The 12,997-nt window shown below is 30.6% G+C and overlaps 2 protein-coding genes across 2 annotated transcripts; one reads left to right on the top strand and one right to left on the bottom strand.

Annotated features, from left to right (window-relative positions):
- Positions 1–4,659: 4,659 nt before the first annotated feature.
- LOC131659915 (WAT1-related protein At1g25270-like) lies at positions 4,660–6,780 on the top strand. Its single transcript, XM_058929029.1, has 7 exons — positions 4,660–4,853; positions 4,954–5,016; positions 5,102–5,218; positions 5,389–5,650; positions 5,753–5,911; positions 6,345–6,496; positions 6,609–6,780. The coding sequence occupies exons 1-7, from the start codon at positions 4,660–4,662 to the stop codon at positions 6,778–6,780; spliced, it is 1,119 nt and encodes a 372-aa protein (XP_058785012.1).
- Positions 6,781–8,863: 2,083 nt separating this feature from the next.
- On the bottom strand, positions 8,864–9,499 carry LOC131659914 (zinc finger BED domain-containing protein RICESLEEPER 2-like). Its single transcript, XM_058929028.1, has one exon. The coding sequence runs from the start codon at positions 9,497–9,499 to the stop codon at positions 8,864–8,866; it is 636 nt and encodes a 211-aa protein (XP_058785011.1).
- Between the last annotated feature and the right edge of the window lie 3,498 nt (positions 9,500–12,997).

The following is a 12,997-nucleotide window of genomic DNA, read 5'->3' as shown; positions in this document are numbered from 1 at the left end:
TTAAGATGATTCAGGAGAAGATGAAGGCTTCTCAAAGTCGTCAAAAGAGCTATCATGATAAGAGGCGGAGAACACTTGAATTTCAAGAGGGATATCATGTGTTTCTGAGAGTAACTCCTACGACGGGTGTTGGTCGAGCATTAAAGTCAAGGAAGTTGACGCCGCGTTTCATTGGTTCGTTTCAGATTACGGAAAGAGTAGGAGAGGTTGCTTATCGTATTGCTTTACCGACAACACTTGCAAACCTACATGACGTATTCCATGTATCTCAATTGAGGAAATATATAGCGGATCCGTCTCATGTAATCCAGGCAGATGATGTGCAAGTGAGAGATAATATGACAGTTGAGGCGTTGCCTATGAGGATTAAAGATCGGAAGATAAAGCAACTACGTGGTAAAGAAATAGCTTTAGTCCGAGTAGCTTGGGGAGGAGCTGCAGGTGGAAATGTTACGTGGGAGCTGGAAAGTCCGATGAAAGACTCTTATCCCGAACTCTTCGTTTGAGGTATGTTTTCGAGGACGAAAACTCTTTTAGTGGGGGAGAGTTGTAACACCCCGTTAATTCTGGTGTATTAATTTAATTATTTTATTAATTAAATTATTAGAATTAATAATCTGTGGGAATTATTTGGAAAATAATAAAATATGGTGTTGGGCTGAGTGTGATAGTTAGTAGAAGGGGGGTGTTAACTAAGCAAGCCCATTAAGAATATTTTATTTTATTTTCATAAAATAAAGGAATTGGGGAAAGAGAAGCAGAAGCAGAAGAAGAAGATTTTGGGAACTGAAGAGCACGTGAAAGTGAGAAGAGCCAAAGGGGAAGGAGAACTTCGAAGATTCGACTCTGAGGTAAGGGGGGATTCTTCGGGATAGTAATCCTTATGCGATTGTAGGTAGTAGGATTGATTAGGATTATTGTTTAGTTCATTCGTACGTGTCGGGCTTGGGAATCTTGATTAGGTTTTGATGGATTGTATGAATTACTTGATTTTTGTTAATACTTGTGATATATGATGTTGATACATGTATAAAACTTGTCTGAAATGTGTAATGATGTGGAAATTGGTGATATTGTGTGCCATGTCCGTTTGTATATGAATCGGGGAAAATGGGATGGGGTTATTACGATCAAAATGGTGATTTTGCTGTGCATGTACGTAGGAACCGGTTCCCATGTGGGACGAATCGGTCCCCCCTTATCAAAAACAGAGCGTGTGGATTCTGGGTAGCTGGGAACCGGTTCCCATGTAGGGACAACCCGGTTCCCCATAGTAAAAACCAGAGACGTGATTTTTGAAGCTTCCAGGAACCGGTTCCCACGTAGGGACAACCCGGGTTCTGCAGCATTTTCCTGAAAATGTTTTATCTCTAAAATCCCATAACTTTTGATCCGAGTATCCGATTTATGTGCCGTTTTGAGCATTGTGAAGCTGAGTTAAAGGCCTATATGATGAATAGGTAGTGTGGACGTAAAGTCCGAGTTTTAAATTGTGTTTATACTACTTATTGGATGATGTCTTTCATGTATGCGTGTGACATGTTTGTATGAATGCTAGAAATATATACATGCTTATTGGTGATGATTTGATGATGATAATGAGACGATGTGTTACATCGGATTGGTGATGTTGTAAGCATGTTATATGTTGCATTCATTGGCATACATTTTTGGTGATGGATCCCGGTGATGAAAGTGGATCAAAATGGTGGGCATAATTCCCATTGTGTGGAATTTGTGCTGGTTAAAACTGTATCTTGGTGATGAAAAAGATCGGTTGGATGGGTTTATCCCATGGATGGTACCACATGCATTAGCGTCAGTTCATTCATTGCATTATATTATGATATGACTGAATGATTGGGTGGAGTGATAGAATATGCTTATGTACTGATATTTGGTTGTTATAACAAATTCCGATTTTATGTATGATGAGTGGATGATAATTGCTATGATATTTTATTGCTTATGATTGTATAATGGTTATTAATTCGAATGAAACTCACCCTTACTTTGATGATTTCAGATTAAGGATGTAGCGGCGTCTTGATTGGGTGAAGATAGCTTGTAGGCTAGCCCGTAGTTTGTGTCGAGTCATGCTCTGATTGTAACACTGGGATCGATTAGTCTTAGCGTTACTTGAGATACTTGTTGCTATTTTAATTAAGGATTATGTATTGTTGAACTGTTTGGATATGTTCCTTACACTGTTTAAAATAAGTTTCCGCTGTGATGAACACATGTTTGAAGTTTGGTTTAATCTTAATAAAGCATGACAATCGACTTGATGTTGTTATTTATTTAATAATTGTAGCATCCTTGATGTGTTAATACTCTGATTATATTATTTTACCGCGGGGGTTTTAGAAAGGTGTTACACATGTCATCAAGATATAATCATTATAACAAGAATATGTCATATGACATGCTCTCACAAATAATATCATAATTTTATAAATATGGATGAGCAAGTAGGATGGCATGGTAAATGTCACATAAGCATAAACTACTATACGAGTCGAGCCAAGTCAAATCTAGTTTAGTTAGGCTCGACTTGATAAGTATTGATATAATTTGAAACCCAACTCAAATTTATTGAGTTATTTTTAGCTCAAACTTGACTTAATTAAAGTTCGCGAACAATTCTTTCCAAAAAAAAAAAATCGCGAACAATTTGATTCAACTAGATAACTCGAACTCAGTCCGGGTAAATAACTCAAAATGAACTAAAAAAAATATAAATTCTTTACTATGACTCATCTAAAAATTTTCCCATATTCTTTTATCTTTTTTTTAAGACGGACTATTGTACATGGTCCAAAATTTATTACAGTTAAACTATAACTAAATAAGGTCTCATAAAATATTTGTAACGGTAAAATCGTACTTAAATAAGACCGTTATTTGTTTTGTTTGTGGTTAAACTACTATTAATCATAAAAATGGATGATATAACACATGACCTTCCAAAACTTGAGACAACTCTTCAATTAACAATGATGTTATTTTAACTCATTTTCAATAAATATATGATAGACGAATTTCATTATAAATGTATTGTTTTAAATGATATTATTTTCTGTGTACTTAGTTCATAGCCACAACAATAAGAAATGTTTGGATCCGCCCCTGATTTCTACGTAATATTTTAAAAAGTTCGATAAAAATTCATACTGTCATATCAAATTTTTAGAAATATCTAGTGGAAGAAAAAACTGAGACGGTCAATCAGATTTTTCGAAATATCAAGGAAATTCATTCTAAATCTCAACCATTAAAAGTATACTACCAAATTTTTTGATGTCATCTAAAAATTCAATAAATACTTAATCGTTTTAATAAATTCAGTGCTTTTACACTATCAGGTTTTTTAAACATTTTGCAAAAAAATAAGTACACAATGATGATTTTCAGAAAAACCAGTATCAATGCAACCAAAATTTTCGAGTATACCTGTGAATTTTTCAAATCAAACAGAATTTTTTCTTTATACTATCGAATTTTTCACTTAACTAATTTTTATATTATGATATTATGGGATGTCAAATTTAATTTCACTCGAAGTGCCAAGTGCACTGATAGGACATCCGAATGATATAACTAATATTAACAAACAATATAAAGATACAGACACGTGTGTCTTTTAAGGAATTATTACTATATTTAATATATAAACCAAGCGCTTGGGCTCGAGTGGCAAACGAGTCTCTGCAAAGGACGATATTCGGAGAATACCGACTTCGATTCCTGGCAGAAACAACGCTTGGCCAGTGCACGTGCCTCCGTAGCACGAGCCGGATTAGTCGATCTACTATGTAGGTCGGAAACCGGTGCGAAAGCTAAAAAAAAATATATAGTACTTAATGAATATATAAACATTAATATATATTAATTATATATATATATATATATATATATATATATATATATATATATATATATATATATATATATATATATATATATATATATATATGTTTATATATAAAGATCGATATATATATATATATATATATATATATATATATATATATATATATTTTAATTATATATCAATATATGTTAATTATATATATGTTTATATATAAAGATTGATATATGTGAATTTTCATATATAAAAATCAATATATGACAATTATATATATCTTTATATATAAAGATTGATATATGTGAGTTATAATTCATTATATATAATTAGAGGAGGGATATTATTATATATACAATTAATATATATTAATGCTTATTTATATATATAATTATATATATATATATATATATATATATATATATATATATATATATATATATATATATATATATATATATATACATACTTAACATATACATAATTCATTATATATACTTTTTTTTTGACAAACAATTCATTATATATACTTTTTTTTTGACAAACAATTTATTATATATACTTAACATATACATAATTTATTATATATAATAAATATTATATATATATATATATATATATATATATATATATATATATATATATATATATATATATATATATATATATATATATATATATATATATAATGGAAAAATATAGTAGTTAAATCAGCTTATAAATGTATTGTTTTTGAGTAACATTTTGCATAACGCCACTTTCTCAATAAAACACAACCAACATTAATAGTGAAGATGAGAGACATTAGTAGTATATGGCAGAGGATAAAATCAGAAGTGCTAATGGTGTTTGTACAAATTGCATTTGGAGCGATGGCTATAATATACAAGCTAGCAATAAATGATGGAATGAGCATGAGAGTAGCCGCAGCATATCGCCTCATTTTTGCATCTGCTTTCACTATCCCAATTGCTCTTATTTATGATAGGTTTCTTTTACCACTTTATTATTATTATTATTATTATTATTAGAAATTCAACAAGAAAAATGAACACAACTAAGCTTGAATAATTTGGCCTTTTTTACAGGAAGAATAGGGAAAAAATTACTTGGAGTGTGATTTTTAAGACATTTCTATGTGGACTGTTTGGGTATGTGACATGTTGTTATACAAGTATTCTCTTTAATTATTTATATTATCAATGCCTAACTTTACATTGATATGCAATATTTTAGGGGAAGTTTGTATCTAAATCTTTATCTTGAGGGTCTAGCTTTGACGTCAGCAACATTTATGTTGGTCGTTGTTAACCTAATTCCATCCATTACCTTCCTCATGGCTATATGTTTTGGGTAATTGCCTTATATTATTCTTTTAATTTTTATAATTCACTATTATTTGGTTATTACTAGATTTTTCAAGCAACAATGACATAGTTTTCATACACCACAAATATGTCTTGCAAAACAATTTTTTTAAAAAATAAAATACATTAACATATTTTACTTTTTGGTTTTCATAGAATGGATAAATTCAATTTGAAGGTTGTGGAAGGAAAGGCGAAAGTGATAGGAACAATAATGGGATTTAGTGGTGCAATGTTGATAATATTTTTTAAAGGTGTAGAAATTCATATTTTGTCTTCCAATATCAACCTTTTACATCCACATCACAACCAAAATGAGCAAATGACATTTCACCATACTGACCTTCATAAAAAAGTGTTGGGTATTTCATGTGCAATAGCAAGTAGTTGCTCTTATTCTATGTGGTATATTATTCAGGTTAGCTTATTCATTCATTCGTTGATGTACACACAAGTAGTTGTCTATATGCATCAATGGTTTTATGTGATTGTAGTTACCATTCTCTTTTACATGACACAGGCTAAGTTGAATGAGGAATACTCAAGTCCTCGCTCAAGTGCAGCTTTAATATCCATAATGGGAGCCATTCAAGCAACTGTTATTGCTCTCATAGTTGAAAAAGATTGGAGCCAATGGAAGCTAGAGAACAACCTCAGGATTTTCACTGTTGTTTTTTCGGTATGTGAGTAGTAACTTAGTATTACCTCTCTGGTCCTATTTGTAAGAAAATTTTAATTTATATACATTGGATAATTAATATATTTGGACGTATTTAAAAGACGTATCATATGAGAATGTCATTTTTATGTGAGAACACGAGAATGAATATGAACCATTGAATTTTTTCCTCTCTCCTCCATTATTAAAATAAATGATGGAGGAGAGAGAAAAAAGAATGACACATAATCTCTACTATTTATTTTAAAATATAATGGTTCATATTCATTCTCATGTTCTCACATAAAAATGACAATTTCATATGATACGTCCCCTATATAATACATTAGTTATTCGATGAATACAAAAAATAAATTTTTGTTTATAAATAGGAACAGATGGAGTAAATATTTAGTAAAAGGAAGTTTTTAAATGTGAGTGAATATTTATGCAGGGAATTGTGGCGTCTGGATTAGTTGTTATCGCTATGGCCTGGTGCATAAAGAAGAGGGGCCCTGTATTTACGTCTCTTTTCAGTCCTTTTCAACTCTTACTTGTAGTTATAGCTTCTTATTTGATATTGAACGAGAAATTATATTTGGGAAGGTATATTATAAATCTCAGTTCACCTGATAAACTTCTATCAATTCATGTTTTTTAGTTTGTTTTTCAACCATCATTATATTTACAATTAACATTATGGAAATTAATTTCATAGCATGCTTGGAGCAGTGGTGATTATTTGCGGTCTCTACGCGGTACTTTGGGGGCAAAGCAAAGAAATGAAAAAGAAAATGGAGATATTAGAAATTACAAGAATGTCTGAAAATGATGAGCATGTTGTTATTTCCATGTCTGTTTCCCATGATAGAGTCATCCAAAGCTCCTAGAGTTCAACCATTACTAATTAATGATTGTTTATATCAAAGACAATGTTTACTTATTCTGATATCAACACGTTTGGATTGTGATTTAAATTGTACGAGGATATCGTGTTTATATATAGGTGAAGGTTAAGATATTAAATTATATTTATTGGTCTATCATGGTGAATTAATAAATTATCTATTATTATAAGTTAAGCAAGTTTTTTTAGTTTAAAGTAAAAGATCCATATATTACTTTAACTACTTTACAATTTTTATATAAACACCCAACGAAATAAATAATTATTTATTAGCCCAAAAACTATTTTATTTTTATATTGTAAATATTTCTTTTAAAAAAAATTATTACTAATTAAAAACTAGAAGTAAAAATATAGTATTCTTTATAGATTCATTTCATACTCGGTCCTAAAGGGACTGGCCCATGCGGACCTCGGGCCTTTCAGGGCCGGGCCCAAAATACCCATATTTAAATGGGCTCTTATTTTACTACCTAGACCCAGCTCTGGCTGGGCTGCGGGCTACCCGGACCCAGGCCCTAAACGGACCCATTTAAATAAAATTCTCCTTTCTTTTATATTAGGTTAACAATTAAAATATAATACCTTATACGGGCCCATATGTGTGTGTGTGCGTGCGTGCGTGCGTGCGTGTGTGTTTTTCTAAATAATCCATATATGTTAACAATTAAAATATAAAACAACACATTGACTTAATTCAAATATCCAAAATACAACAAGTTTTAAGTTTCAAATATTCAAGATAACAAAATATTCATGATAACACAAAATAACTTTGTTCAAATTTTGACTCGACTCACAATGTCACTTGAGTTTTCTTCAACGGCATTCGAATGCTCAAATGTGTTGGATGCTTGTCCACTTCCAAACCCAACATAATGATTAACATTAATGTCATTATCAAATTCTACAAAACAATAAAATAATTTGTTAAATAAAATCAACAAGAGGTTTCATGATTTTCTTCCTTAAAAGGGGTGAACCGTGTTGTAGGAGGACATAATATATAGGAAGATAATGTTTTTTTATCTTTTCAAGCTATATTAGTTATTGATTATGAACATATATTGTAGGATGACCTTTAATGATACATATTTGCTAGTGTTGTTGTCAATAATAGTGCCTCCAACATTGTAATTAAAAGCATAAGGTTTTAGAAAAGAAAAAGTGATAACCTCCAATACAAGAACACTATTTACATCTCCTAAAAATATTAATTTCTCTAGATATATCTCAAACAATAATTTCTCTATTTATATCCTAACATATCCTAACATATATCTGAACAAAAGAACATTAGATATATCCTAACATATCCTAATAATATAAAGGTGAAGTTAACAAGTTTACCTTCAAAACCATCTAACCAACTTCGTGTGCACATGAGAGCTTGAATGAATTCCTCTTTCATTGAACTTCTATACTTGGTTAAAAATCGAGAGCCAAAACTAAAAGCATATTCGGAAGTCACTATAGTTATTGGAATGCTCAATATATCACATGCCATTCTTGCAAGATTGAGACATCTACGACTCCTTTCTCTCCAATAAGCCAAGATATCAAAACCAACCGATGGAGGCAACCTTTGTTCATCTAAATAAGCATCAAGTTCAAATTTTCCAGTATTGTTACTTGCTTGACTCTCATGCTCTTCAAATTCCTACAAGTTAAACATATAAATTGATAAAAATTTAAATTTAAAAATTAAACCAGTCAAAAGAAATAACAATAATAATGTACACTTACTTCTCAAATATATAACATGGTTGCCAAAGAATCCTTTACTCCTCCAAAAATAGGTACCACTTGTGAAAAGTTAGGATTAAGAGAATTCCCGTGTTTGACATATTCCGCATAAAGCTCATACAACTCACCCTTAATCTTTTTGTACTTGAGTTCACTAGTGTTCTCATCAATTTTTGTATATGCAAAATTCAAAAAGTTGATTTTTTTTGTTGGATCAAGAATAGCACCAAAAGCTAAGATAATATTATACTCACTCCAATACTTGTCAAACTTTTCCCTCATCTTTTTAGCCATGTCTTGAATCAAAGAACCTTTACTTATCAAATAGAATTCAAAAGACACTCAATCCTCCATATTTCTTCAAAGTACAAATTAGAAGGAGGATAAGAAGATCCGAAGATCAAGTTAGTAATGTTGTAGAATAGCTTCAAAAGATCAGACATTATTTCGGATCTTGCCCACTCTTCACTTGAAGGACAACACTTGAAATTTGAATCTCGCAAACTCAAGCTATAAAAGGCACGACGATAATTGATCGCACTTTTGAGCATTATAAAAGTGGAGTTCCATCTAGTAACACAATCAGATCTTAATCCAATTGTAGTTTCGATCTCACCAACATTACTAACACATTCATGAAATTGTAGTCTTCTACTTTCGGTTACCTTTACATAAGCAACACTTTGTCTAATTTTATACAATGCATCACTAACTACCTTCAATCCATCTTGAACAATGAGATTCAAAATATGCGCACAACAACGAATATGAAACAAATTTCCCTTAAATAACAAGCTATTTATTAATTCTAAGTGTTCTTTCAAGAATCTTTGCATGCTATCATTTGCAGAGGCATTGTCCAAAGTGATGGAAAAAACATTGTTCTCTATACCCCAATCACTTAACATTTCCAACACCTTCAAGGATAATTCTCGACCGGTGTGTGGAGGTGTCATGTGAGCACAAGATATATATATAGGCCAAGTTCCAGAAATGATCGATTGTCTTTGAGTGATAAACTCTTTGATCATGTATGCTCATGAAGGAAAAATATTTTTTTATCATAGGAAGACTTTTGAAGAAGTAACGGTTCTTGGGATGCCATGAAATTTCTCCAATAAATTTTATGAATTTCCCTCCAACTCTTGCACACGCCAGCGAATCCGAAGAGCTCGTCAATATCTAGTTTCCTGGAGATGATATCAAGCAGGTCCCAAGGAATTTCACAGTTCTCTGCTACCTTCATTTTTTCTCCTTCGAATACTGATGTAACTGAAAATTGAAATAATGAAAATGATATGAAGAGAAACAATTGTGCGAAATTTTTGAAGGGATGAAAACAAACAGATAAAACCCTTTATGCATCCCCCAATTTAGTGAGATTAAAGCCATTGGATTCCAAACATTCATATCTACATTTCTTACGAAGACGTCAATACTAGATTCGATTGTTTAACTTGTAAAAATGTTCATTTATCAGATAATTAATTTAAGTCACAACTTATTTTTCAGCAGTTTAGCACGATTGAATCAATTCATGCCTATACGGAATTTATTCAAAGATGTCAAATTCGAATTTAAAAACCAGAAGCACATCTTAAAACGAATCACACATGCTTGGAATCGATATTATCAACCTCTAAAAATGCTTATTTTCATAAAAAAGAAAACAGTTAAAATTGGGTTTGACCCATTGCAAAGCTCATTAAAACTATTTAAACTCAAAGAATCTGAATTTGTTCTCTCATTTGAGACCTAGACAATTGGAAAACATGAACCTAGCTTCTCTCCATCTTCTCTGTCAAACCCCTCACTTAACCTAGCCGTTAACTATAAGGCATACTTTACAAGTGCGAAATGTCGCAACTTAATCTCTTAATCATGCAAAACACCATCAATTTAGCCCCTAAATTAAGAGTTCATTACACTCGTTTCTCTCAATACTACAAAGACGCACTGATATAAAACTAAATAGCTAAGTTTACTGCAGATCTTATTATAGCAAAAAACTGCATAAATAAGTTAAACATTGTCCACATATTATAGCAAAGTTGGACCAACTAGATAACTAAGTTTATGGCATATTATAGCAAAAAAAACAGCATAAAAAATAATTCTTTGGCAAGAGGGCATTGAATTCCACATTAAATTTGCATGCCCTTTAAACAACTCCTTCAATCTCTTCACAACAACACTTGCATCAATTCTCCGAGCCTTGAAATTCTTAAAAATTTCCAAAAACTCATCATACTTTCCCTTATTCTTACCTTGAAACAAGTCTCCTATACTTTCCCTTATTCTTACCTTGAAACAAGTCTCCTATTTCCTTGAGAAAACCTAATGCATCTTCTTTCTCTAATCTACAACATTATTGTTGTTTATCATCGCCATCTAGTGAAAGTTTGACTACATATTGAGATGGCATAGAGGTGTTGAACCTCAAAATTAAATCTTTATGGCCTTTAAACAATTGTTGCACTTTTATTCTAACAACTTTGTATCAATTCTTTGAGCTTTGTAATCTTACAAAATTTGGAAAAAAGATTGGTACTTTTCTACGTTCTTATGGTGAAACTCAAGTTTTATTATTATTATTATTATTAATTATCGTGAAACTCAAATTTTATTATTATTATTATTATTATAATGAAAGAAATGCTCGTATTAACGGTGTATAGCAGAGAATAGAAGTTAAAATGAACTATTTTTATTAAGAGTAGAAGCTCGTATTTACAACTTTGATTGCAATGTCTATATCACATAATCAAGTGATATCTATACAAAGAATCTTCTACTTATAAAATAATAAAGAAACAATGTAAAAAATGTAAAATCATAATCAATATTCAGTTTATTTATTTCACCCTCAATGATTTCCACGCCAACCTTGGTTAAAAAGACTTCCCAGTCAGTATTCCTACTCTTCACCTTCATATCCACCATGTTCATGACTTGGTTGGAAACAGCAAAGAAAGACGGATCGACCAGGAAATCAACCCAGTTGGGAAAGTAACGTACGCGAAACTCCTCCCCGGCGACAACAAGTTTATATAGTTTCCAAAATATTTTTTCACTACATTTGTTCGATCCAATAAACTTCGTTGCTGCACGATTCTCCTACCGAAGGAAACCAAAAGACCCGGATCTGATTTCTTGAAAAACACCGAATCACCTGGGATTAAACCCTTTTCACCACACAAGTCTTTCCATTCACCACTGACAAAAAAACCCTGGTTTAGGATGTGCATCCATCAAAGTTCCATTCGAGTCTGATACATCCTCCAGCCATATATTACCTCATCTTTAAATTATCCAGCCATATATTACCTCATCCTTAAATTATCCACAGTAAAAACAGAGTTATTATCTACCAAAATATAGAACCTTTCGTTAATATAAGTTTTTGTTAAGACTCTTCCATAATACCCTTCTTCCTTTTCATCAGTAAACTCGAATTCAACAAACTCTGGTTCTTTAAACAGCTGCAACTTCCTTTTTGACTTAAAAATTATCTTTATCCCAAAATTTCTATTTTTATTAAACAAACAAAACAACGTTTTGTTATAAATTAAACTTATTTTCTACTATTTTTTTAGTTGATTGGAAACAAATTTTGTTATTATATTAAATTTAATGTTTCCTACTTTTTAGTTGATGGAAACTGGTTAAATACATTATTAACAAAACATCCTATTTATTAATAATAATAATAATCATAATAATAATAATAATAAATAAAATAATAAATAAAATAATAAATAAATATTTAAAGGTCTAAAATTCCAAATCATAAAACCATAATAAAACCACAAACCACCCACGTTGTTTTAAAATAAAATCTATAATTCACCATTTATTATAAATTACTAAATTCCAAATCATCATAAAACCATAAATCACTTTCTTTTTTTAGCTAATTGAAAACCATTATTAACTCTCTCTTAATCTCCTAAGATACTTATTAGCTTAAAAAAAACTGTAATACACAGCCACGTTCTTTTTAAAATAAAATCTATAATTTACTGTTTATTATTAGTTATTAAATTCCAAAGCATCATACTTGCTATTAATCTCCTAAAATATTTATTAGTTTCATATTTTTTAGTGGAAAATTTAAAACATTACTTATTACTTATTACATCCGTGCATCATTATATTTTTATTAAAATATTGTTAATGATTATTATTATAGAAAAAAATTAAAATACATTTTAATAATATTTTTATAGGGTTAATAGGTATTTACACCTCTGTAATGTTAGCGAATTTTGTTTTTCCCCATTCCGTTGTCAAATGCAGGTTTGACAACGGTTTTTAAAAAAAAAAAAACGTTGTCAAAACCTGTCTTTGGCAACAGAGGAGAAAAGCAAAATTCGCTAATATTACAGGGGTGTAAATGCCTATTAACCCTATTTTTATATTGATTGTATTTCTAATTTAAAATATAAATTAAT

This window comes from Vicia villosa, linkage group LG3 (genome assembly GCF_029867415.1).
Source record: "Vicia villosa cultivar HV-30 ecotype Madison, WI linkage group LG3, Vvil1.0, whole genome shotgun sequence".
In the NCBI taxonomy this organism is placed as follows: domain Eukaryota; kingdom Viridiplantae; phylum Streptophyta; class Magnoliopsida; order Fabales; family Fabaceae; genus Vicia; species Vicia villosa.
This window is presented reverse-complemented; position numbering and strand designations above follow the sequence as displayed.

Coding starts and splice junctions, on each gene's coding strand:
- LOC131659915 (XM_058929029.1), top strand. CDS start 4,660: ATGAGAGACATTAGTAGTATATGGCAGAGGATAAAATCAGAAGTGCTA. Junction 4,854..4,953: donor ATTGCTCTTATTTATGATAG/GTTTCTTTTACC, acceptor CCTTTTTTACAG/GAAGAATAGGGAAAAAATTA. Junction 5,219..5,388: donor CTCATGGCTATATGTTTTGG/GTAATTGCCTTA, acceptor TGGTTTTCATAG/AATGGATAAATTCAATTTGA.
- LOC131659914 (XM_058929028.1), bottom strand. CDS start 9,499: ATGACACCTCCACACACCGGTCGAGAATTATCCTTGAAGGTGTTGGAA.